We start from the raw sequence: 27,245 nt of genomic DNA on the forward strand, positions 1-27,245 counted from the left end.
TGATGAAAAATAAAAGATTTCATTATGAAGGTACTCCATATGAAATTGGTAAAGTTATAATTATAGGGTGACCTAGAGCTTTTTTTATATCTCTTACAGTACTAATGGTTGTACTGTATTCCAACTGCATTGTTATATTATGAACTTACTGCAAAGGAAACAAAATATAAATTTAAATAGAACATTCATGAATGCCATTGCCATACCTCTTAAATGATTACTTACGTGTAACTTTGAATATATGGGTATTTACTATAGTTAAATTATTGCTATTTGTATTATTATAATGGTTATTCTCCAAAGTGCAATAAGCAATATTTTCTCGGCATCATGAGGGCGCTTTCATCAGCCGTATAGAATTGTGCTGTACTTTATTGTCATTTGTGACCAAGCGAGTTGGTGTGATCACGTGACAATCAGCATTTGTGATGATGCCGAAACTACTGAGATAATATCGTCATCAAACCTGAGAGGTAAGCCCTGTCCAGTCTCAGATTTGATTTGATAACAACGTGACTAAATATGGTCATGATGACATCACATCATGAACATATATATAGAGGCACATCATGACTATATATAGGTTTACCATGTCCATATATAGGCATAACATGACTATATATGGGCATAGAACATTTTTTTTATAATAAAATATAATCTGCACAGAGTCCTGTCAAACTATCAATTTTTATTTGACAAAAACATGTGATATGCCTAAATATGGTCATGATGACATCACACTATATGATATATAGGCACATCATGACTATATATGGGCATATAACAGAGCTTAAAGTTTATTGCACTTTGAGTATAACATGATAGGCTTGATATTATTATTATGTTATTAATATAATAACTATTAATTAATAATGTTATTAAATGATGTTATTTATAGAATATTACTTTCATTGTTTTGTTTTTTTTTATATATTTATACCAACTGGATTGTAATTTACAATGAAATACCAGTTTACTATTTGCTAATTGTATAAAGATCTGATTATATACACTGAAGATGCAGTGTTATTTTTTAGTTAGTGATGTTAATTTGTACATGACAAAAGATTTATCATAAAAGTAATGTTATACCACAGATTTTAGTAGTAATTGTACTACCCACTGAAAACTACCAAAATGTTTGTTTTGTTTTTTTTTTGTTTTTTTTTTTGGTTGTAGCTCTTATATTTTTATCACAAAAGTAACCTGTGTTTGGTTTTGAAATGAAAATGCATTTCATCAATATTATGCTTTTGATGGTATATCTTACATTGAAATTAAAAGTTATACGAATATGCCTCATGAAACACATTTTTTTTAAAATGTTTTTTTAATGAATTGAAATTAGATTTGTTTCTCTATGCATACTGTATTTAGCTGAAATACCTCTTAATAACGTCCTCTATAGTTTGAATATTGGAAGTGCTGTAAAGATAGATTTACCATTGTCAACATCTTCCCTTTGCTTTTTTTTACAGATTGTGCATGTTGCTAAATGTTTTTTTAGAAATGATTTTATGTAATGTTGGTTACATAGATTTTATGTCAACTTTGATTACATTTGAACTAGTTGTAAATTGGTGATGACTGTGAATACAACTGAGTTGTTGCATTAATATATTTTAGTTTGTGCGTGTTACATTCACCCGCTAAATGAAATTGCTTACAAATATTTCCCCCCTTAACATATCTTATGGTGTTTATGAAGAATAGCCAGATTGCATTAATATAAGAAAAACTTTCATTACAACTTTTGAATTTGTAATTCAGTGATACCTGCACCGACTTCAACCGTATAAACCCAACAGTAAGGAGCTTCCGATTGCACGATGACGGTAGGACGTAGAACGTAATGACGTCACTAAAAGCCACCTGCGCATGCGAGAACGTTAAGGTCACCTCGTCGAGCAGATTCTGGAATGCAATTTGGCCAAAATCTATGTATGCAGAGAACGTAAGACGCCAGTTAGGACGATCACGCATGAGTGATTTTGTTCTAGCGTCGCGTTGTCGCACAAATCGATAGCTCCCTAGTAAATAAGTTAGAATCAAACTATGACTTACGTATTAACTGTTTCTGTTATTTTACAAACTCTGGGAAATTTGTTTTTAAACGTTTTCAGGAATGATGTAGATATGCAGTGTGTGATGCTTCATCTCTTCCCCCCCCCCCCAACCCAATTAGTTAAGTGACTGGCTATTTGTTGCTAAATGATGTTGCAATATTGATGAGTCTAACATATTAATCATTAAACTGATAATATTTTAAATCCAAAGCAAATTTGTAGTTTTGATAGATATTTTAATTCATTTGGCTCGTATGTTTTCATCTACCAACTCCAAATGGTAAATAATATATAATATATGTGAAAAATTGAACGCACTTTGTCTTGTGTGTCAATTCGTAGCAGGTCCAACTGCTACCTGTGCATATTTCAGTATAAGTGGCTGATTTATTTAAAATGGCTTTTAAGTGCTGTTTCCCAATAAATAAAATCAAACAACTAAATCCCCTTGTGTACTGTATTCATTTTTCTTGTATTGAAGTCTGAATTATTTTTTAAAGAATGTTTAGTGTCGGGACCAACAGCATGTAGCCTACCTTGCACCTCAAATGATGTGTCCATTCCGGGTGGAAGGTATTTTGTAAACCAGACATTCGTAGCTTTGTCGCAGACATTTGCAACCCGAAATATATACCGTGAAACCTTGAAGTCTTGGGCTCTTTTTTTTTTTTCAGGACCTGTGGATGTGCTTCTTTTTAAGATGGGCTACTTTTCGAGATTACGCCCATTGGGCTTCTATTCGAGGTTTTACATATCTTATAAAGCATTATTCCATTCACTAATTGGCGGGTTGCAGTTGGATGCAAATAAAAAATTTTTTTTAATTCATTACTTTCATCAAGGCAACCTACAAGAGTGATGAAAGTAAAACTAGAGACATCAGTGATGGTGAGTCGAGTAGCCGAGCAGTACGGCAGAGGCACCGCCAACTACAGCTTTAACATCGGTATTGCTTCGTGCCAATCGGTTCGGTTAGTAAATCCAAGTATTATCGGATAAGAAGAGACATTTTTATACCTGGTTTGGCGAACCCACTGACTGCGAATAATGATGATTTTGCAAAAAAATACAATTATATTTTCGGGCCAGTTAGCACACCCTCCGCTATGAATAAATGGAAATTTCATAAAAAAATAAAATTTTATATTTATTTTTATTCCACCCCTCCGCTCCCCTGAAATCTCCAAAAATAATCTATTTCTTCCTTAACTGTATAAATTCAAAGCATTTATCAATTTCATTACTACATTGTTTATATTCATTAATATAAGTTTTATTTTTATTTTCTTCTCTGCCCAGGTGGTTTTGGCAAAATCATTTTGCTAAATGAGAAAAATGATTTTTTTTTTCCGCTGTCCTCTGAGTCTTTAAAAAAGTTCGCGAAACAAGGTACCGTATAAAAAAAGTTGTCAAAGGACTTAAAATGGAAGTACATCCATTTCATCTTTTGAAAGAGTATGGGGTTACCCCATGATGATAGGGTTGATTTCAGCCCCTGTCGTGAATAATGTGAACTAAAGCGCTTCTCTACAGTTGCTATAGTAGTTGGACAATGCCTATACGTAACTCCGCACATTGACCCTGTGAGTTGAGTCATCTTTCCATTACTTGATGATTAACTGAACAATTAACGAAGATAATGATCCTCAGTAAACATGAAACGAAGGTAACGATGTACCGCCTACATAAGCATATGTAACAGCTTATTTACGTATTTGCGTTAAGTACTTAATGGTTCAGTAAACAGACCTTTACTATCCTCCTTAACACTAGCATAGCTACCGTGTTATCTTCACTAACACGTCTAACACCTTCGAATGGTATTGACACCGCCCCTTACAGGTTATTTTTTACATTGTAATGCACACGCAACAGCATAAGTGATGAATAAATGCACACTCTCTCAGATGACATGGGGTCGAACCAGTCATTTCATTGCTCTCACCATACGTCCTTCACATTCTCATTTCAATTGTATTAATTTGAAATTCAGTCTGGCAAATTCCTTTCGTATTTGTATTATTAGCATGATATATCCGTCCTTTAATTGAATGCGTCTTTAGGGAACATTGCTTCACTACACTTTTAACATCTTCATTCCAATCAGGTATATATTGTAATTGAGATCTCCTTGAATAGGAATGAAGCATGCAAAATATTTGATATTAAAAGTGACATCATATCATAGGTCGTTCACCTTACAGGAAACTAAAGCACGTCGGCAAAAAATTACTTTATTTTATTAGGACAATATAGTGTAGAAATTCAAGTTAGGTTGTTAGTTCACTGCTGGGTCAAAGAAAGTTTACTCCATCAAACAGATATTGGACAGTTGGACTTTATTTTTACATTTGTTTTTAGCCCTACATCCTTATTCACCCAACATATGGATGGCATAAAAACTTCAGTAGTAAACAACTACGGACCTTATAAGTACGGTATATTAACAAGAACCGAGGTAACATGTCTTCCTGTGAGCCGTGGAGACTCGTGCACTCCTGCAAGCGTACAAAAATCAAACTAGCTCATCGCAAATTCAGAATTTATTAATTTATTAATATTTGTTTCACATATTTTTAATAACAATATTATTATTAGGCAAAAACAGAATTGTTGTGTTGCTCAACAACAGTAACATGGTAAACTAAAAGGTCAAGATTTTTTGAGAATAATAATAATAATAGTTCATTCTAATATAGCACAAGTAGGCAAGCTCTCTGTGTGCTAAAAATAAAAAACAGAGTAATACGCCACCGACAATGATGTAGTTCCTATGCTTGGGTGTAAGCTTTATTCTATCATTGCAAACATTTTGAATACCCACCATGGCATAAACATGCATTGAATTAATACATGCATATTTCATTTACCGGTATACATACGATTTTATGTCCTTTTAAATGTAAGTAGATATTCTCCAATTTTAACCTTTCTGATAAGGTAAGAATGTTTTTATATCTTGTTAGCCAACTACATGAAAAATCATCAGAGGATGGAAAAATTAGAATTAAATTTTTGCCAAAACCATCTGTGTGAAGACATAGGTTTCTTATTGTGAGATCATATAATGGCAGTGACCTTGTTAAATATATATTTAATATGTGCTAAAACATTATACATTTATTCAAAGTAATTTTTATCTGGCAGACGGTAGGTTCACGAACAAGGCATAAAACACAGTGGCATCTAAGCATTAAAATATACAACTACAGTATGTCAAACAAATGGTTGGAATACTGATAGGTACTGGTGATAAAAATCTGTCATCAATTTGTAAATCCCTGGAGTTGGGAAGAAGCACTACCATCTAGATTTTCATATACTGTATTTATCTGAATAAATTCCCTGGGTGTTTATTGTTAATAAGGGTTTTAATGGACCGTTTATTCGGTGAAGGCATTTATTTGAGGCAAGCGTTTACTTCTTTTGGTGTATACAGGGATACATTTATATTCATATAAACACTCCTTAATTTCACTGTAAACTTAGAAACTACAACGCATAATTACTGTCAAAATGTGTCATTACGTGATCATAAAGACTTATTGATCCTAACCAGGTTAGAAAAAATGTAATTCTACTGGATTAGAACATTAATAGAATGTAATGGGAATGATGTTGCTTCCATTAGTTTTCTATACACTCATTTCGGGAGCAATTACTTGAGGGAGGAAGCCATGGAAGCGGCGTTTATTCAAAGAGGGGCGTTTATTTGAATAAATACAGTATATCTCAAAACAAAACTTTGTAAATGCTTTTTTCATTCCTCCCAAAAGTTCCTTTCTCGCTTCTTTTGACCAAATGGTTTCTGTTTATAACTCCTCGGTTTATTGTTACAAAATGCATTTTGGAAATTAAGTTCATCCTCATTCTGATTACCAGTAACTACACTATTATTTCGTTGTTTGGCTCGACTAAAAACAAATTCTTCACTGCTTGGCTGAACTTTCTTAGCAACTCTTGTTACAAATTTATCGGGGGTCTTAATTCCTTCATGTTTTCTGGTGGGAACATGTTTCATCGCTTCTGTCCAATCATTGGTCTCTTTAAACTCTGTTACAATTCTAAACACCTGATCCAACGTGAGGTTCTTCGCACTTCCACTTCCCCATTGCAAGTAAAGATCAATCGGTAGACGAACATGGGCGACCCCTAACCTCTTTGCCATTCCTAAAGACACCCCTTTTTCTATTTTTCTGCCATCAACTAAAGCTCCGATAACATAAGTCTTAGCTGGATCAAAAGACTGCATTATGTTTGGCGAATCTGGAGATAGATATATGATATCCTCTTTAGGGAACCTGTCCAATAGAGAATCAGCAGTCACCGTCGCCATCATCTTATTGTAAATGTCTTCCTGCGTTATACGTACCATCTCCTTGTGTGATAGACTGCCCTCATAGTGATTCACAAAATGAAGGTGGAATGACTCCCTAGCTAATTTGTTCGCATGTATTACATGGTGTATTTGCAAACACATACTTACTGCGTCCTGCCGCCGCATATACTGATCATAACTAAAATCAAAAACAAGGTTTTGCCCAAATTTCATTCCTTGCGAAAGTTTCCAGTTATCAAACTCCAAAATACTCTTCGGTAAAACTTTCAAAAAGATTCTGTTTTTCATTGGTCCATCCTCTAAATTTTCTGTTCTTGACTCCTTCTCTCTTAGTTCCCGCTTTTCAAGTCGCTTCTGTTTATCTTTAAGCCTCATAGTTTCTCGACGAAACATGAACGCGACAAATCGTTTCCTTTGCTTCTTGGATGTAATTGAGGCAAAGTGTTCTAAATCTGAGTCACTGATCCGATCTGGGACCGGTTTACCTGAAAGCCTCATATCTTCAAGTAACTCCGTTGCCTCGTGTAACTCCAGTCCACGACCTTTGTCATCAACTCCATCTGGTTGATCTGCATCTGTACAATAACTCTTTTTCGATGCATTTCCACAGGCAAGTGTGACTGCAGGTAGGTTGACCTTCAGGAATGATTGAGATTGTGACCTCATGTGTGGTGTAACAGCGCAGAGAAATGGTGCAACTCTACTACTAAGCACCGCCAACGATTTTGAGAGATGGAACATTTTCTGTAAAATAAAACAAAATTTCAAATAAATATACTGATTGGATATACAAATCTCCTTTCAATTAAAGACCCACTTTTGGGACCATGGTTTCATGGTCCTTAGCAGCTTTGCTCTCTAATTAGAATAATAAAGATAAAAGATGTGAATTATGGATTAAAGAAGAATGGTCTTTAATTTAATTGGAGGTGACCTTTAATTGGGGGGATCTTCAATTAGAGGGAGACCTGTATTATGTAATCAATTTGTAAACGTTTGGAACCCATAGAGAGAATGCCTTGCATTATAAGTAATCAAGTGAAGTAATTGAAGCCTTTTTTTCCACTCCCATGCCACTCCCAAAATTAAACCAATCTGTTGTAACAAATGTTGCTTTGACTGCCAGAGTTAAGAAGAAAGCAGCTAACTTATTAAATACGAAAGTCCATTATTGTGGTCTGATTTTTACCGGTAGTAGCTCTAAAAACCAGGGATCTAAAAATTCCTACATGTGGTGGGGTACAGCTTCCAGTTAGTGTCCTGGTTGGGTTGGGAAACCAACCCAACCCAGTGTTCTCCCGAAGCCGTCTTAGCCATCAATTTTACCGGTAAAAATAACCAACCAACCAGTAAAAATTTTGAGTTTGTAAAATTAAAAAAACTATTGATTAGGCTTAGGTAGTCCAGGCTGGCCCTCTTAATAAATTAACATCATTCCAGCCTATATCTACACTATGAATATGTGTTGTTGTGTCTTCAAGTCATTTAACCCAACTAAAAAGGGGTAACGTACCTCACATTGTGCGCATTGCAATTCTTTATGGACAAATTTACCAGTAAAAATTTTTCAGTTGAGAGAACACTGCAACCAGGACACTAACCCCACTGTGCCAAGCCGCTTCCACAGCAGTTACGCATTGACCTCTCTAGCTAAACCTAGGCCTAAACCCAGATGCTGAAAACTGCTTGCCACCAGCGGATGTGCATTCACCTCTAGAATGATGCTGCACAGATATTTCACTTAGAAATAGGGCCTATATAAGCTGACAGGATAACCATGTACAGTGTGTAGTGTTAGACCTCTATGCTTAGGCCTCTGTCTTAATCACTGACAGTGAGTTTAACTCACACCAACTAGGCACGCCTGCCCAGGCCTAGGCTATATGAATGATTATGGATGCATGCACTCAGTGAGTGACTCACAATGTCAGTAGTAGTAGTAGGTAGGCAGGCTAGGGCCTAAGCCTAGCCCTTGGTCTTGGATTTCTAGCACGGTCTAGTAACTTAATGGCCTCACGAATGGAAATTGAATTGGGCGTGTCTACGCTAAGTACAACACCATGCCTTTCAAGGTATTAGTGTTGCATTCATTACCTATTTACCTTCAAAACATAACTTGTTTGCTTTGCCTGTAAAACAACATTCACCCACGTGTTTATAATGAACACCGCCCTCTATAATTTACAACGTCAACAAAAATGCTCAGCTGCATGCGCATGCCATGCACTGAATGGACCGGTCAGCTTAATAAACTTACATAATGTGATGCAACTTTATTTAACCTTCGTCATATTCATTTAGTTGTGAATTGGCATAAAGGGTATTTTGTCATCTTTGGTCAAGATCTGAGACTTTCGGTGAGGATAGGTGATGAAATTTAGCTTAATCTTTGCCCTGTGTAGCTTGGTGGTAAGGGGGGCAGGGCTAGGCCTAGTTGGTCAATATTAATAAGCTAGGCTTTGACCATATAGAACCTTTGACTAGGCCCAGGTCTAGGTAGGACAGGAGGATTAGGCTATAGGTAGGGACTCCAGAGAAAGAGGTCGATTAAGGTAGTATAGCCAGACTGTATAGTAGGGTCTGAGCGGGGAATATATCTTCCGTACAAATATTTGGCTTGGAAATCCGTCCACGCATTTCAGAAAATAACAGCCGATTTCCACGCACATTTTGCTGAATACTTGGATTTCGGCAAAATCTTAATGTATAACAAACCAATGCTAACTCGTATACTTGCCAACTCGTACACACAATTCCTACACAAATTTTGGCGAACTCGTACACACAATTTTGGCGAGCCCGTACACAAGTTTCATGTAAGATTTACTCATCTTAAACTTTATTCAAATTGTATTATATTTTGTATATATTTTTTATATTAATAGTAACTGATCTATTTATTAAAACCTAGGCCTACCTATGATTATTAGAACATGTGGACATAAATGGTATATAGATTTAGAAATTTATGATCATTCATCGGTGGCACGGGATACAAAACTGACCACCTTTTCATTGACAGGACGCTATAAATATTTAAATACAACCATATTTTTTCCACATTTCCCCCAGTTTTTAAATATTCAAAAATCTGTATCTCAGCAACCATTCCCAAGTTTTTTGTCAAACCCCCTTTTTGTAATCATTTGTATACAGTATATCAAAAATTTGTTTCCCTGTGGGTGTCTTGCTTCAAAATTATGTTTAACAAATATTTGACATACTGTTATTACACTGATGTCATATTCATATCCTTATAGTGTATTTTCTGGTATCCTGTTAACTAGCAGTTTGTGCAACTACAAGTGCAACTACAAAACAGCACCGGTACCACACAGTCTTAAGCTAAGCCTACTTGTACATACATACCTGTGTCTTTGATTGGAAAAATGGCCAGCAGAAGCTTCAACGAGGAGATGGAATTTCTCGAGAGGATGTCTGACTGTTGTTGGAGGATAAAGAAAGGATTTGTGCCTAACATGCAGGTTCGTGAAATTCATCATCATGATCGTCGTCATCATCATCATTATCAGCATCATCATCATTATCAGCATCATCATCATATTATCATCGTCGTCATCATCATCAACATCATCATCATCGTCATCATTATCAACATCTTCATCATCATCATCATTATCATCTATATAGAGCTACCTCTACTACTACTAGTTTTTGCAATGCCATACATAAAAGCTTAGCCAAGAGTTTTTTCATACCTTGTTTAGCAAACCCTCTGATAGCCAATAATTTTAATTTCAAATAGAAAATAACATTTTATATTTGCCCAGTTAGCATACCCTTCGCACCGAAAATGGAAATTTCAGAAAAAATAGTTTTTTTTAAATAATTTATATTTATATATTAATGCTGGCGGTACACCACATAGATAGTTCTGAAAAGAACCGTTGTTGGTTGAGAATGTCTCGATGTTTCAATTGAGTTCTTCGATTGTCTTTATATTTTTTAATTTATATTTATTAAAAGTATTTATTAACCTCACAACTGCTTACATTCATCAATAAAATTATATTTTTATTTTCTCCTCCACCAAGATGCTTTTGGCAAAATAAATTAGATAAATAAGAAAACAACATATTTTGTTTCTGCCCTCCTCTGACAATCTTTAAAAATATAAGTTGGCTAAACAAGGTATTAAACCGCCTTTGCCATTTCCTTATTACCGGTTATAGGTCTATCCATATAATTTACATTATAGTACTTGTACTACACCATCTATATTCTAACAATCTATTACCTTTGAGCTATTTACAATGCCTGAATTTCTTTTTTACTTGTACATTATTATTATTGCATGTAATTTATACTAATTTTGTGAGGTCACCTTATTTAATTTCTAAAGATTATCCCATGACTTCTTCATACATATGAAATCTTTGTACATTTAGAAAGAGTAAATTAAATATTAAATATTACATGTCAGAAATGTTTTACACCATAATTTAATAATAAGCAATTTGTTTTGAGGGTGCTGTTGTAAAATTATTCTTTTATTCTATATTATTTTGTTTTACATTTGCTACAGGGCTGTAGTTAAGGTAGACAGAGTTGGGCGGGCCTCCCAGCCTTAAAGTTTTCCACCCAGTCTAAAGCTAATTGCACCCACCTTTATTAACCCACTTTTCCATCCTTAAAATCCACTCTTATTATTAAGAGTTTACCAATGTTATCACCCACCAACACTTAAAATGGCTGTTACAATATTGTTTAATTTTATTTAATTGAGTGGGTAAACATAGTTGTAATTAAAAAATGAATTTTCATTATAGGTTGAAGGTCACTTCTATGTCAACAAACATTTAGAGACATTAATGTTGGATGAGCTTCGCAACTCGTGCAGAAATCAGGGTAAGTAAAATGTATACAACAAAGCAGGCACTTATTCTGGGATGTACGGTAGTGTTTCAGAGGTGGGCAGGGCCACTAGCCTTGAATTTTTCCACCCAGTCTAAAGCTAATTTCATGGTTCTCCACCCACATTTATTAACCCCCTTTGCCCATCCTTAAATCCACTTAAAATAATATTTAGAGTAACGTTATCACCTACCAACCCTTAAAATGTATACCACCCACCCTTAGTTTTCTATAGGTACAACCCTGCTACTTGTGTAGTAGTATAGTAGATAAAAATTATACTGTGTTGACAAAGTACAATCTAGCCTTCTAACAAATTTGCCGTCTGATAAAACAGGATATAACCTGTTTTTTAATAAGTTCTTTTTTGCTAAGTTCATTTTAGGCATATTCGTTTTTCTTAAGCTTAGGCTTATATTGTTAAGAAGTATTATTACCTGTACTTTTAGGGGGAAAGTTGATAAGGGGTGAGTGGGTAAGGGGAGACTAAAGGTGCACTTGACTGGCTCCATGACTACCAAAGCAACCATAAAGAGGAGATTAGTAGCTTAATTTTCACATCATTCTACAAAGACAGGGGCTAAAATGGACCATAGAATCGAGGTAACTCCTACTGTTTCAAAAAGTGCAATGTTTTCTTTAAATTGCACATGAGCCGGACGTGTACATTGGACCTCCATTTAAGGTCCTTATCTAAAGACGATTTGTACTACTAACAGAACTTTGGCAAAGAGTATCTGAAACCCCGTGTGGATGATTTAGCTGTAGTTAACGGTGCCCCTGTTCGGCCACACGACTCACCTATGCATTGATGTGCAACGTCTTACCTAGTCATTCAATTTATGTGGTACTAAATGAAACCTGCCTGCTTGTACTCAACGATATAAAATCAATTTGTTTTGTTTTTGTAGGAATGGGAGGGTTTCTTCCCGGAGTGAAGCAGATTGCAAACGTGGCAGCCTTGCCTGGTATCGTTAAAGGATCCATTGGTCTACCTGATCTCCACTCGGGCTATGGCTTTGCAATAGGTAAGTAGATTGCGGACCCGGGAATTTGAAATAGATGGGGCCAGGGAGGCTTTCACTTTCACGGGTAGAGGGTCCCGACCACCTCAGCCCCACCGTGATTAGGGTTGAGGTAAGAAAATACATATGATTATGGCACCTGTAGATGGCCAGGAATGGCACTCTCAGAGTTAAATTTGAATATACTTATCTTTTTTCTCTATTTGTTTTATAATTTTCACTGGGATGTATTTTTTCTGTTGTTGATCTATAACAACATGAGATGGTCATGTAGGATGTGTCTTTGTGTTCATTAACTATCAATCATATGCATGAATATAGTGTGCATTTGAATTTACATGAGTTTAAGATGAACATTCAGGTCACAAAATTTGCAATGACACTTTCCAATAAGCACAAAATCGTCGCTCATGATGAATTAAGTGAGTCGCACTGTTATCAAGGATTTTCTTAACGATATAAACAACCTTGTTATTCGTGGACACAATTTGGTCCGTTAAACTTAACCGCGTATGAATGTTATGCATGCTTTTCATACTGGATTTATTTTGGATAAAAGTGATTTGGCTATAAAAAATCTCTAATCAGATGATGGAAACCCTAATTGCAAGACAAAACTAGGTAGGACTTTCAGCTAGACTATTAGAAATGGGTAGCCCTTCTAAAATATGTGAGTATTTCTTAGCTATCAAGTACGTAGCTATTTTTAATTTGCTATTACAGAGAGCTAGACCAGTTGGGTAGTGTTTCTTTCAAAAGTGTGGGTACACATCGCACTAGACTAAATAGGTAACCCATCCAGATAGACCGACTGGATATCAATTATAGCTAGAGTAAGTAAGTACTCCTTCCAGATAGACTAACTGGGTATCAATTATAGCTAGACTAAGTAGGTACCCAGTATAGATAGATAAACTGGGTGTCAATTGACATTAGATGAAGTAAAGTAGGTAGCCCTTTATGATAGTCTAAATGGGTATCAATTAGAACTAGATTATGAAGTAGGTAGCCCTTTTAGATTGACAAACTGGGTATCGATTGGAACTAGATTATATAGTTTGTAGCCCTTCTAGCTAGACTAAGTGTGCATCAATTCAACCTAGGTAGAGTAATTACCCTTCCAGCTAGAGAACATAGATACCATTTAAATGCAGAGCCCTTCCATATAGGAGGTAGCCCTTCCAGCTAGGCAATGTGGATAGCCTTTCCAGCCACATATTAAAGCTAGCCTGATATTTTAGGGGTTCCTTAAAAAGACACAAATGGTGCATTGACAGAAAACCAAAATCCTTCTACTTAAACTACTATAATTCTATATAGATTTGGATTTTTGGGCCATAACATTTTAATTAAAGTGTATATGTAAAATATACCAAAGGAATCACTTGATATTAAAAAAAATTATAAAATGTTTATATTTTCTTTACCAGGCAATATGGCTGCCTTTGACATGGGCAACCCGGATTCTGTAGTGTCTCCAGGCGGTGTGGGATTCGACATCAACTGTGGCGTGCGTCTTATCAGAACAAACTTGACGGAAAAAGATGTCAACCCGGTTAAAGAGCAGTTAGCACAGTCTCTGTTTGATCATATTCCTGTAGGGGTGGGCTCAAAAGGTGTAATACCTATGGGTGTAAAGTAAGTTGTTCCAATAAGTTTCTATCATTCTAGCAATGATTTATTTCTATCTTTGCTTTTTCCATTGATGAATAGCGCAATGTCAGCATTTGGCAGAGAGCGCTAATTATCAGCGGTGTTATTACTGTGTTGGCAATGTTCTAATTTACACTGACCAATTGCAAATATTCTTTTATATGCGTTTGGTGTTAAGAGTTTAAATAAACATAAACATTTTTCACAGGACTGCTTTTTGAAAAAACTGTTAAATTGTTTAATTGTTCCATCCTGTGACAGATTTTGTGTTTGCTGTTGGTTGGGAAAAGAAATAAAGATAAAAAAAATAAAAATAAAAAAATTGTTTATGGAATAAACCCTATTTTACTTTGTAAAATAAATGTTTATGTTCGACTAGTAGTAGAGTTTATACAAAAGAGAATAATGCCTTTTGTTTTGCCTGATTTTATCCAAGGATCCAGGTATTAGATCCTTGATGATGTTGTTTGTACTGTTCTTTGATTTTATTAAAGAGGGCCCCTGAATATCAGTTAACCTACTGGGCTAAACTGGAAGGGTTACCCTCTTTAAAGATGGTTGAAATAAAAAAAAAAAATAAAAAAATTAGATGGCAACAGTTTTTACCTTCCAACTAAAGAATAGTAACTCAGTAACTGTAATCCTATTTTTTTATTTTTCAACTAAGGGACCTGGAAGAAGCTCTGGAAATGGGAATGGACTGGTCATTACGAGAAGGTAAAATATATTTTATATAATATGTTTCTGAAACACCAAAAAATATATTACTGTTAAAAAATACAATGTTATCTTTAAAAACAGTTCACAGCAAATACAGTCTTATAAAACTGGTGGATTTTTTTTTCTAATCTCGCCTCCTAGGCTATGCATGGGCAGAAGACAAAGAACATTGTGAAGAATACGGACGAATGCTTCAGGCTGACCCCACAAAGGTCAGCACACGAGCCAAGAAAAGAGGATTACCGCAGGTTTGCACGCTATGTTTTATATTGTAGTTGAATGCTTGTAGGTTTCCCCTATATTATGAAAATAATATATATTTTATATATAATAATAATAATATATATAATATAATAATAATTATATAATTATTATTATTATTATTTAATTATATATAATATATATGTAATAATAATATATATATTATATTATTATTTGAGTCAAAGGGTTCTACAATAACGCATACCAAAGTAATTCTGCTTCTTTCTTTAAGCAAAGCACACGCTCTGCCCTGGAAAATGTAATACTAATAATAATATAATAATGATAATAAAAATAATAATAATAATAATAATAATGCTTAATATTTATATAGCGTCAATTCCAAATTACATGTTCAAATTCCCTTAGTGTTATTATCCCTGGTCACTGGATAACTTACAATGGCAAACCAGCACAAAGTGCAACCTTCTCTGCTCCCTGTGGAGTATATCTAGTCTTGCGCTACATATATAGTGCACGAAGCTAGTACATTTAGTGCCACAACATTCTACCAGGTACCCATTTATACTCCTGGGTAGAGAGAGACCAACATAGATAAAGTGCCTTGCCCAAGGATACAAGCAGCTTCCACAGTAAGAGTTTTGAACCCCCTTACTTCATGGTTGGGAGTCTTAAGACACAAGTGATGCGCCAACCATTTCCCACTCAATCTAATGCTAATTCCATGGCCCTCCTCCCATCCCTATTAACCCACTTTCCCATCATTAAAATCCACTCTTATCATCTAGAGCTGTAATCATTATGCTGAGATTCAAGTCGTGGATGAAATCTATGACAACCATACAGCACAGAAGATGGGCATCGAACGCAAGGGACAGGTGTGCGTCATGGTCCATAGTGGTAGTCGAGGTTTTGGACATCAGGTAGCCACAGGTATGTAACAGGTAGCAGCTACCAGTTATGAAAGAGCATCTGGTTTGAACGTCATATTGTGGTGAAACAGGTCATCTAGGCTTCAGCTTTGAACACTTTAAGCTGAATATCAAAATAGGGACGCTGCTTGGCGTATCCTTGGCCTTTGGCTTAAACCAACTGACAAATAATAAAATAAAATAAGAATAAAATGTCAAACTATAAACTGTATGCCCAGGTTAAACAATTAGTTCATGTGTACTAGATATAGATTATATATTTCAAGATAAATAGGGTGTTACCCTTTGCTGTACTAGTTTAAACAGCCTCTTTTTGGGACAAATGAGAGTATTTCACACTCAATTAACCCTCAGGGAAAAAAGAAGTTTACTGTATGAGCTAGTTTATTTAGCACTTTAAAACTTCGATATAAAGAGCTTTATAATCAAACTACATTACATTATGTTACACTCTGCCATCGACAGTCACTGGCAATTGATTCCTCAGCCGATGGTTGTACGATCGTCATATTGTACAGTTTTTCCCCCGGCCTTAGGTTTTTAGCCCCTAAAAGTAAAAAAGTACAGGCAGCCGAAAAAAGGGATAGAGTGCAAGCAACATGCTTTCTTTTCTTTTTTTTATTTGGTTTTTGAATACTAGTAGTTAAAATATTTATTATACAAATATTGACTGCTCATGAGGAGAATTGTCCCGGGGTAATGTGGAGACTTATCTAGATCAAGATAAGCTACGTACGGTACGGTCTCCACATCACTGAGGGGCTATAGATTTCACCGTTCCCCGAATCTAAAGCAGTCGATATTTGTTTTATATACCTCGCATAGATTATGCGAGACCTAAAAAATAATGAAAATAATACACACTAAGTAAGCCTAGACTTACTTCCTAGGCCTAGGCGATCAAAGGGTCAATCTCTCTCAGCTTCCTAGAAGTCATGTCTCCTTTACCATTCATGCGTGTCATAAATTGCATAGCAACGCTGCAGGACAAACAAGGACTATACCATAGGAGAATAGTACTTTCTATTGCCCGCTTCTTAACCAATCAGATGCTTAGAATCTAAGTATGCGGTATATAAGTTTCAATATTTGGAACAGATATTGCTAGTAGCCCTCCATGGTAATAGTAATCTACTGTTTTTTTCTAGATGCATTAGTACAAATGGAGAAGGCAATGAAACGTGATAAGATCATTGTAAACGACAGGCAGCTTGCGTGCGCACGTATCCACTCACAAGAAGGTCAGGACTACTTGAAGGCGATGGCCGCCGCTGCAAACTTTGCATGGGTAAATCGCTCAAGCATGACATTCCTCACAAGACAGGTAAGATGGTCATTGCAACAATAATAATACTACAGTGGTGTAAAATTTACATTTAAAATGTGATAATGAGTATGAAGTTGATTATGATAATTCATAAGAATAATGATAATGATAATTCAGATAATGATACCATTGATAATACACACTTGCAAATGCCCCATTTTATCGGGATTGTCAAAACTTTTGATTTTCAAAATCCCTGAATACTGAGACGTACTGATTTTCAGATTATCTGATAAAAAAAAGATTAAATCCAAAGTTTGTGGTTAATTAATAATTTTAGTACAATCATTTCGGTGACTTCGAACATGCCCTATAAACAGTATTAATGGCAGAGCTTCAACTTTCAACTTTCTCCCTAGAAATCTGCAAGGGTCCCAAGTTAGAAGACGTCACTTGCGAGAGATTTGGTTAATTTTCTAAATTTTTTTTTTTTTTTTTGCTGTACTTGGTAATAATAATAATAATAATAATAATAATAGGTGACTTTGTGAGGCAATTGATAAGAAAGGGGTAATGAAGTAGTAAAGACATGCAGATGTAATGAATTTACAGGAGATGGGTTAGTTTCCCTCTGAGATTCCTGCTTGCTTCGGTGAGTGTGGGCAACTGTCACCAATTTCTGCAGGACTTAGGACCCCTTGTTGGTACCCGACCCACCCTTTTTGTAGAAGCGAAAATTGTCCTGATCTTTTATTTGATGTTAGCGAGTTTGTATAATGAGGGGAGCAGGTACCCCATTCACTTAGCTGGTGGTAGCCACTGTGCATATGATGAACTGTGGAGATCCTATCAAACCATGTTTCCTGGTTCGAATCCTTTGCTGCTGCTCTTGTGTTTCTGCTAGACAGCTGAAATGAAAGCTACAACAGAGCACTGTCTTTCACAAGAGACAATAAGCTGTTGGTTCTGTGTGCAGTATGGATCACATGCATGTTTGTAGTACTCTTTGAGATTTCAATTTGACTACAGGTTTTCCTCCAATTAAACACCAATTTTGGGGCCAGGGCTTCTATGGTCTTAGCAGTTTTGGTCTCTAATTAGAATAATAAAGATAAAGCATGTAGATTTAGGACCACAAAAAACTGGTCTTTAAGTGGAGTAATCTTAATTAGAGGAAGACCAGTAATGATAAAAATATGATAATATAAATCAGGGATGTGTAACTATAAGCTAATTTGAAAAGATTTTCTTCATAAATTTGGTAGAATAATAATTCGTAATTAGCGGTAGTTAGCCGTGTTTCTATTCTTATCTGATGAATGATATTGACCAATCCTAGTACTTTTCAAATGTTATTATCCATCTATTTTATTATTGTGGTGCTTACCGTAGTATTGCATTTTCTTTATTATTATGATACTTAGTATTTTTATCATTTTTGGTATTTTTCCTTTCAGGCATTTGCAAAGCAGTTTCACTCGAATCCTGACGATCTTGACATGCATGTTATCTATGATGTTTCACATAATATCGCTAAAGTGGAAGAACATATATCCTTGATGTGGCTAATAATTTTTATTATGATTTATAATATAATGCACAGCAGTCTGTAGCATTAGTATTATCTTTATTTATTTTTCATCCTTTTCCCAGTGGTTGGTCCAGTGGGTTGAAAAAAAGCGCTTGCCTTCACCCTAGAACTTTGTTCCACCCTTCTTCCCCACCTGTCTAGTGTGAGATCAATTAGATAGGAGATTAAGATGGCTAAACCTTAGAAGATTCCAAGGGGAACTCCTTGACTGAATTCCCACAAAAAGTAAGGGACATCCTCAAAATCTCCCTCCCCAACCAAAAGGTCTACCCCCTTCAGATCTTAGGTGCTCGATTGCCACTTGTGCCACCCCTATGAAAACATGTTCTCGTAATCTCGAGAACTCCGATGAGGGCAATATAATAGAGGCAGTAGAGCTAAAAAAGATTTATTAGTCAACTATTTAATCAATCTAGCTAAACATTACGCCAGTGTAACTTGTGTCTAAACATAGCCTAATATATTTCTTCAAAAATTTTTTTACCAGTTTTATCCTTTATATTGCTGTTCATTTCATTTTTAATTTGCCTTAACTGACAAGTTTGTACATGGTAGATGGTGAGCAGAAGACGTTACTGGTCCATCGCAAAGGCTCCACGCGTGCATTCCCCCCGCATCATCCTCTAATTCCAGTTGATTACCAGGTGAGTGATGAGATCAACCAAGTATCTAGGTTTTTTCTCAGTCCACAGTTTTCCTAGAAAAGAGTGATGGTGAACTAGTGAAGTGGCATAGCAATAAGGCAGGGGCGCCCCTAACTAAAGCCTTAACATTTGCTCCTCGTCCATTGTTCATTTAGTAGAACTAAATCTTTTCTAATAAGGGCTTAACAGGAGGTGCAGTGTATACATCTGGCTCATGTGCACTTTAAAGAACTCATTGCGTCTTTCAGAAGAGTAGGGGGTTTCCCTGATTCTCTGGTTCATTTCAGCCCCCTGTCGTTTTGGAATGCACCTCTGTACAGCAGCTACGGTAGTCAAGGTCCACGGCCATACACAATTCAGCATAATGACGCTGCGAGTTATGGGTTATTTACCAGATTGAAAGCCAAAGTTACATTAGCATGAATGACTTGTGAGACAAATTGACCTTCCATGTCTGTTTTTTTCTCAGCCTTTATCAAATATTAGAAAATGGTTGGGAGAAATGAGTAACAACTACAAATGGGAAAAATGTACATACAGAGTTACTCCTTTAGTGTCTGTGTGTGTGTCTGTTCAGCGCTTTTGAAGTTTAGCATTGTAGTGCTATATTTATAACTTATTACTATTATTGAAGCTACATTTTCATAACACAATAACGACACGACAACCACACGATAAAAATGCGCTTAGCGTTGAAGAATATAAACAAAGCAATCATGTGTGTTGTCATGTCATTATCGTGTCTAGTGCAAATGCAGCTTTAAGCATTAACTTGTATGAAATTTTTTATTAGTGTTGATCCAGCAAAATAAAAAACAATAGTACTCACACTACGTTTCGCGAACGATCCGTTTGCTTTTTCAAGTAGACTGGTGATGTTATTTCCAGTCTGGTCTGACGTCACCTTGGTGTTGTTGAGGTCGAAGTGCATCGCTGCGTCGTCGATGAGCACCCCCTCCCCCTCTTAGTGTTGTGGTTCCATATGATATCATCATAGATATGTGATAGAATGTGTCCTCCTTCATCTATGTTCATATTATCTGTTGTTTTTCTGATCCATAAAAAAAAAAAAAAAATTTAATCATTAACGTTCTGTACTCTTGTGAAAATGATGGGGAAAATGGCAAAAGTTGGTCAATAGAATCTATTATGCAGCTGGTTTTTTTTTTGTTAGTTAACAGGACAGCCAGTGTTGATTGGAGGAACAATGGGTACTTGCAGCTATGTATTGACAGGAACTTACAAAGGCATGCAAGAAACCTTTGGCACAACATGCCATGGAGCGGTAAGTCTTTGTCATATTTAATTTTTCTATCCAACCGTGCATGAACACTGCTGTAACCAGGATTTTCAAACAGTGTAAGACCCAATTCAAGAGTGGACCCAATTTGGACTAATTTTTAACACGCGTTATTGACTGTTGTATACCCGGTTTTTAAACTGTAGATTATTGGCAGTAGTGACAGGAAATGGGAGGAGGACGGGGAGGCCAAGCATCCTCCTTCTATGAAATGCCACTCCTTATTTTTAATTTTTTTTTTAATTTGCTATAGTTAAAGTGCTAAAACCTCTCAGAACCGTGTAAAAAAGCTGGATTGACCAAACTTTGGCTGGACTCTAAAAAACATAAATTTTCTTCACACCAGTCCATCATGTTTGGGACTGAGGTTTAAAAAAATTAAGGATTTGCAAACTCATGGATGGCTGGAAATGGCATTCTCAGACTTAAAATGTCAGATAATTTGTTGCAAAAACAAAGAGATGTCTCGGGTTGAGCATCACCATAGTCCCTATCTACCTCTAGGCAAAAAAAAATATGATGATGTGGCAACTCAAAATGTCTGGAAATTGCTTGCTCACATACTTTAAATATTGCTGTTTATGAAAAACTTTTATCAGAGGGGAGGCAATTACTAGGAGAGTTCACATCCACTTCAGCCCCACCATGGTTGACAGAATGGAATACTCCATAAAGGTCTGTTCAGATAAAATTAGTCTCAATCTAAGGGGGGTAGGAAGGAAAGTTGTAATTATGTGAACAGAATGTTGGCTCACATGATTTGAACCCAGTACCATAAAATTGTAGGGTGAGCACCTCTATTACCAAGCAATAGCTCCATTCAGTTAAAACTTCAGTTACTAAAGCTTGAAAAGTGCTTATTAAAAATTAAGAATTTCCAAGCCAAGACAGAAGAAAGAAGAGTTGTGATTGGCTACAATGTCATTGCACTGTGGGTAACTTGGTAATTATGGCATATGATGTACTATAATATAATATGTTGGTTTTTGGGTTGATTACTGTGTGTTTGGTAATCAGGTTGTATAATATGATACAAAGCATTCCATTTGCATTATGGGATACTTGTCGCATTACTCAATTTCAGATATGTCATTTGTCATGTGATAAAGGTGTGGTACATATTCTGATAACAAGTTCTCCTCTCGGGCGTGAAACCTTCATCCTGTCGCATTCTATTCCAACAAATACCATTTTCGTACTTCATCAAACTAGTTGAAAAGGTTGTTCAGCTAGTGAATGAGTTTCAGTTTAGGGTAACATTGTAAAGCATTGTGATTGGTTAACATGTGTAACAAAGCAGACTGTACATAATAACATTTTGTATTCCAAAATTGTTGGAAATCCCAGACAATGTAAAAGTGTGTGGGAAGAAGATAAGGCTGTCATTTTCTGGTTCAGATTAGTGCAAATTTCAAACATATTTCTTTTTTCCAAATAAATCTCCATACACAAGCAAAGTGGCTGCCATTTTACTGTTGTAAAGCAACCTCAGATTTTGAAATGAATATAAAACACAATTATCATATTGCAGCAAATGAGTTGTAAAGATATATTTTGAATGCTCAATATTTTTTAATTTCGTTGCTAAGGATATTTTTCAAAAATGTACTACCATGTTTATGTTCATTATCTGTGATGCATGTGGTGTTAATGTATGCTTAGATCTAATTTTACATGTCAAATTGTTGTGTTTGCCATTAATTAATGATCTGTAAGTTGAATTTTATCTAAGTAAAACGATTTTTCAATGCCATTTTGGATTTGACTTGGCAAGTTCAACTGTACAGAGATAGTCAAGTTCATGATCTCAGATGCAAGCATTTTTTTTTATTCTTGACCATAAATAATCATATGAGTTATTAATACATACAGCAGTAAAACTCACTTCATAGATTTTGGTTAAAACTATAAATATATTTGATTTTTTTAAATAATGATATAAATATATTTTTATGTTAAAATACTGTAAAATTACTGTCTTTGACTCAGCTACCATTTGTGCAGCTTAAGTTTACAATATTTCTTTTCAGGAAACAGTTCACTTTTTGCCATCATAGAATAGCCGAATCTTGTAGCAAGTTATAGTTTAACCTACATTTTTTTGGTCGTAGCTCAAACATGTACAGTACGTTCTGTTGGTAGCCTGGCTAGACTGTGAATTGCCAGGCATAAACTTGTGTTGGTTCACACAGAATTCACACTCGTTAAATCACCTCGGCCTCTTGTTATTTGCCATTCACACAGCACAGATTATGATCGTCATGCATGTAACATTCGCGATTTGTTTTACCGTCTGTATTCTAAGCAAAGAATCACTTATTTCACTGAATGGTCGGATTATATTTTGTTCCTCAACAATTTTTGAAAATATAAATTGATGCATCAACGTGTTGCACAGCTGTGTAGTTAGTTGCATTCAGTGTGGATTGCAATAAGGAATTTAGTAGGTTCCTTTGTTTTTTTTTACCGCTTTCATGTACCGGTTGTCTCAATCTGTAAGTCAGTCTTCATACCGCATAGCAAATTGATTATTTAGTAACTCAATACCATAATCATTGTGCTGAAAGTTTAAAATTATTACTCCAGATTTTTTTTTTATTTTTCCTTATAAGGGACGTGCATTATCACGGGCCAAGTCCCGACGGAATATTGACTATCAGCAGGTTCTTGACAAGCTCTCTGGGCAGGGAATCTCAATCAGAGTTGCATCACCGAAGTTGGTCATGGAGGAGGTAAGTTCATCAAGAATTCCTTTTTATTAACTTTCTATACACTTGCTTTGTCCCTGCATTACACTTTCTTTCCTGCCAGGGGCATATTTTGAGGAGGGGTGTACTTTACCCTCCCCACTCTATAAAATTTTATCAAAATGTATGGTTTTTTTTTTACGACTTAAGTAGTTGGCTTAAATTTAAACTTTTTAAGACCTCTCTCAATAACAACACACGTCATGAAGGGACCCTGGTCTACACTTGCTATACACCTATTATTGCTACTTCCTACTTGCTCTACACTAGCCCCCCCTGTCGGGGACTTTAGCCCCTCCGTCGGGCAGGTCCTGGCGCCACCACTGCGAAGGGCTAATGTAGCGGTCCTCAAAATATCAACAAGTATGGTTTTTGTTTTTTTATGACTGAAGTAATTCTAAGGTAAGTTGGCCTAAATTTAAACTTTTATGGTCCATGAAGATACATTTGCTATACACTTGCTTATTGTTGTTTCTTGTTTGCTTTAAATATCCCTGTTCTACTTTTGATGTACACTGGCAGTCTACACTTACTCTACCCCAACTCTTCCCCAGGTCTACAATTTTACCCCAACTTTATCACAGCTTTGCACTTGCTCTAAACCAATTGTACTATTTTATCATGTCTATAATAATGATGATGACCGTGACAGTGTCTAAGGCATTAACAGACAATAATGATGATAATGATGACAATATAATGGTGATGACAATAACTATAATGATGACAATAGGAATGATAATGATACAGTATTACAATATTGCTTTATTTTTATTTACACAACTTGGTGTAAATACAATTGATAATGATGATAATGATAGTGATGATAATATTAAAAGTGATAACGATGATAGTATTGATAATTATAAAGATGATGATAAAGATGAGGATGAGTTAATAACCTTTTGAGTAAACAAACAGTAAAATGAGATGCTATAGTGTTTGACATACCCATAAATTTGTTTGTAATGATTTCATAGTATAAATACATGTCAGTAAAATTCTGAATGAAATATTCAATGTTTGAATTTGGTACACATCTTACTGTATGTTAAACAATGGATGAATTGATGACCGTAGACATCGATGGGTGAATTAAGATGATGGATGAATGATGGTAAAAATATCTTAAGAACTCAACATCATTAATAATGTTTGTTATTCAGTTTTGTTTTTTAACTTTTACACACTCATACCAACCAACACAAACACACATGTGCAACTGACACTCACACCTTCACACAAACACATTATTTTGATAGCGTTTGTGGGCCAAGATTAGTGGGGTGCATTAGGGCTTATACGCTTGTGTTATTAATGTAGGCAGCATAACTTAATTAATTTGTCGGCAAATAGAACCTAATTAAATTACCATGCCCCACGGACCCTTCAAATGAATTATGCAAATTAGCTGTATACATAATGACAACATCAATTGATTGAAATCTTTCACGTGCGACACGCAATTGCGAGTGAACCACGGAGGCGCAGTTCAGATGTTTAATCAAAATTCTCATGTCGCCTTTTACATACCCACACATAATGATATTTACAGAACATGAATATATATCTAAATTCATATACACATATTTGCATATTTTATCCTTGCAAATATCATGGTTTTTGTGGCATATATCAACTTTTTAAAACACATATTTTGGATGATTATTCCTTTTTATGCTTTTTTTCCATTATCTGTATTTTCATGTTTTTCTCCTGATTACCTTGTTTTGTTTATTTATTTTAATTTTTTTTTACTTATTTTATTCACTTTTGATGTACTTTATGTATATTTACATATTGTAAAATTTTGAATTTTAAATGACATATGTGGGCACCACTTGCAGTGTCATCCTGCAATGTTGCTGACGCAGTCCATGGGCTGTTTGTGCCAAATAAGTAAATGAAATGAAACAAAATTAAATTAATTTTAATAAGAGATTGTTAACCTATCATTCTTTATTAATTTCAAAATTTAAGTTCATTAGGTATAATTTGACTTAACTAAAAATGACACTTTTCACAGTTTAATTTCAGAGATATGTTTTCGTAAATTTTCAATACACGGTCTGTTTTTCGGGAAAATTTCATTAATCCTGTAATGCATTTGTTTTTAGGCTCCAGAATCATACAAGAATGTTACAGATGTCGTGGACACGTGCCATGCTGCCGGTATCAGCAAGAAGGCGATTAAGCTTCGTCCGATCGCTGTCATTAAAGGTTGAAGTTCAGCAAAATGCAGAGTGCCAAAACTGATGCTTAAACCGTGCACTCTCATTTAGTGAACCGTGAAAAACTTCACTCGATTCTTAATTCAAGGAACGTTTAATAATTTGAAGAAAAAAAAACCTTTTTAGGAGGTAGTTCTCACTTCCTGTTTTGTTTAACCTTTGTTGTAAACAAGGACTATTTTATTATTAGGGGAAGTCCCTTATGATGGTTATTTAAACATTTAGATTTTGTTTTCAGGAAAATATTTATAAGCACTAACCAGTGATTATAATTCATTGATTAGAATAGGATATAACACAAGCAGAGTGGCTAGACCAACTATATAACAATCAATTACAGTAGAACCTCTATTAAGGAGAAATCTCCAAGACCGAAAAGTGTCTACTTAATAGGGGTGCCCCCTGAAAAGTGGTTGGCTGTAGTATTAAAAGATATATTTTCTCTTGTTTGTTTTGTTTTGAATTGATATATTCACTGCAGTACACAAAGACATGAAATGAACGTTAAAAATATACAAATGCTTAGGATTGTAAAAAACAAACTGAATCACTGTTGAAGACTCTGTTTCAACAGAAGTATAAATATAAATAATTGAAATAAATTAAAATATTAACAAAGTATTTACAATAAAGTTTAGATTCAAATTATTGAACTTTCCAGAATACGAACCTTTATGTTGGAAGATTATTCCGGAGTTTTCATTAATCCCCTTAATAGGCGTGGCCCAAAGAAGGTGTTCTACTGTAAATGTTTCTGCTCTAGTTATCATGAACTGACCTGTAGTAGCCGTTTGAGGCCATTTTCTGCATGCTTTTCTTATCCATTTTTAAAGAATATGGCATTTTCATCATTTTCTTTTACACTGACAGAGGCAACAAAACAAGCCACATATCTAGGCCTTTGCAAGGCGTAGACAACCACTAAATTTTGTGTTAATTTAGGTATAGTAGACTTAATGTTATCATTATGAATGATGAGAAGAGGTTGCAGTATTTATTTAATTATAAGCTGTGAAATACTCACACCTATCGCTGAAAACAATGTGAACCACTTCAAAGTTCGTGAACAGTGCAGGCTGTGGTATTGAAGCATGGTTGTCTGAGAATGGTAAGTGTGTTGTTCAAAATCGCTACCACAATGTTAGGAAACTGAATAAAAATGGCTTTGCCACAATACTTTGCTCATAATGTACATTTTTTTTTTTATAAGAACACATTTATTAAGAACACTGAGGCTGAAATTGCTTAAAGATTAAGTAAAAAATAATTTTAAAAAATGAGGCCAAGATAAAATGTCAAATGAGGTTTTTATTTTTTTTAAATAGAAAACCAACAAATATTATTGTACCTTATTTGCAGTAGATGAGACTATGTATTACCTTCTATAAAACAGTAAATTAATATACTGCTGTACAATAATAATTTTTTATGTTTGAACAGTATGTAGATATAAGAATACAATAACATTTTGAGCCTGATAATCTGCCAAAAAATAAGAAAACTGATCCTGGGCAAAAGTTTACTGGTTCTTATAAAAAAATAAATAAAAAGTGTATGAGAAAGGTAACATCATCTGCAGTGTATTCAACATTTATTTCTTTTGGGTTTATTTAAAGGAGGCGGCCTACAAAAT

The 27,245-nt window shown here is 35.1% G+C and overlaps 2 protein-coding genes across 3 annotated transcripts; one reads left to right on the top strand and one right to left on the bottom strand.

The window, feature by feature from the left end:
- Positions 1-4,388: 4,388 nt before the first annotated feature.
- Positions 4,389-8,571, bottom strand: LOC117116473 (tRNA methyltransferase 10 homolog C-like). 2 transcript variants are annotated; one of them, XM_033260529.1, is made up of 2 exons: positions 8,508-8,571; positions 4,389-7,149 (listed from the first exon to the last, which is right to left on the bottom strand). In XM_033260529.1, exon 2 carries the CDS (start codon positions 7,144-7,146, stop codon positions 5,827-5,829), a length of 1,320 nt encoding a protein of 439 aa, XP_033116420.1. In that variant the 5' UTR covers positions 7,147-7,149; positions 8,508-8,571; the 3' UTR covers positions 4,389-5,826. The 2 variants fall into 2 exon arrangements, with proteins under 2 accessions (XP_033116420.1, XP_033116421.1); XM_033260530.1 differs by having other exon boundaries at positions 8,500-8,557.
- Positions 8,572-8,605: 34 nt separating this feature from the next.
- LOC117116456 (tRNA-splicing ligase RtcB homolog) lies at positions 8,606-25,976 on the top strand. The gene is made up of 14 exons (XM_033260501.1): positions 8,606-8,762; positions 9,666-9,890; positions 11,196-11,274; positions 12,192-12,308; positions 13,736-13,943; positions 14,626-14,675; positions 14,820-14,949; positions 15,691-15,833; positions 16,981-17,156; positions 18,557-18,649; positions 19,239-19,334; positions 20,509-20,619; positions 23,247-23,366; positions 25,499-25,976. Exons 2-14 carry the CDS (start codon positions 9,795-9,797, stop codon positions 25,604-25,606), a joined length of 1,527 nt encoding a protein of 508 aa, XP_033116392.1. The 5' UTR covers positions 8,606-8,762; positions 9,666-9,794; the 3' UTR covers positions 25,607-25,976.
- The last annotated feature ends 1,269 nt before the right edge of the window (positions 25,977-27,245 follow it).

The sequence above is a fragment of the Anneissia japonica genome, unplaced genomic scaffold, assembly GCF_011630105.1.
Source record: "Anneissia japonica isolate Jap-2015-1 unplaced genomic scaffold, ASM1163010v1 scaffold263_len647688_cov178, whole genome shotgun sequence".
Classification (NCBI taxonomy): Eukaryota; Metazoa; Echinodermata; class Crinoidea; order Comatulida; family Comatulidae; genus Anneissia; species Anneissia japonica.

Bases quoted from the DNA above. Each gene is read 5' to 3' on its own strand.
- LOC117116473 (XM_033260529.1), bottom strand. From the start codon at position 7,146: ATGTTCCATCTCTCAAAATCGTTGGCGGTGCTTAGTAGTAGAGTTGCA.
- LOC117116456 (XM_033260501.1), top strand. From the start codon at position 9,795: ATGGCCAGCAGAAGCTTCAACGAGGAGATGGAATTTCTCGAGAGGATG. The intron at 11,275-12,191 runs GTAAGTAAAATG...TTGTTTTTGTAG, and splicing joins CAACTCGTGCAGAAATCAGG to GAATGGGAGGGTTTCTTCCC. The intron at 14,950-15,690 runs GTAGTTGAATGC...TATCATCTAGAG, and splicing joins TGCACGCTATGTTTTATATT to CTGTAATCATTATGCTGAGA.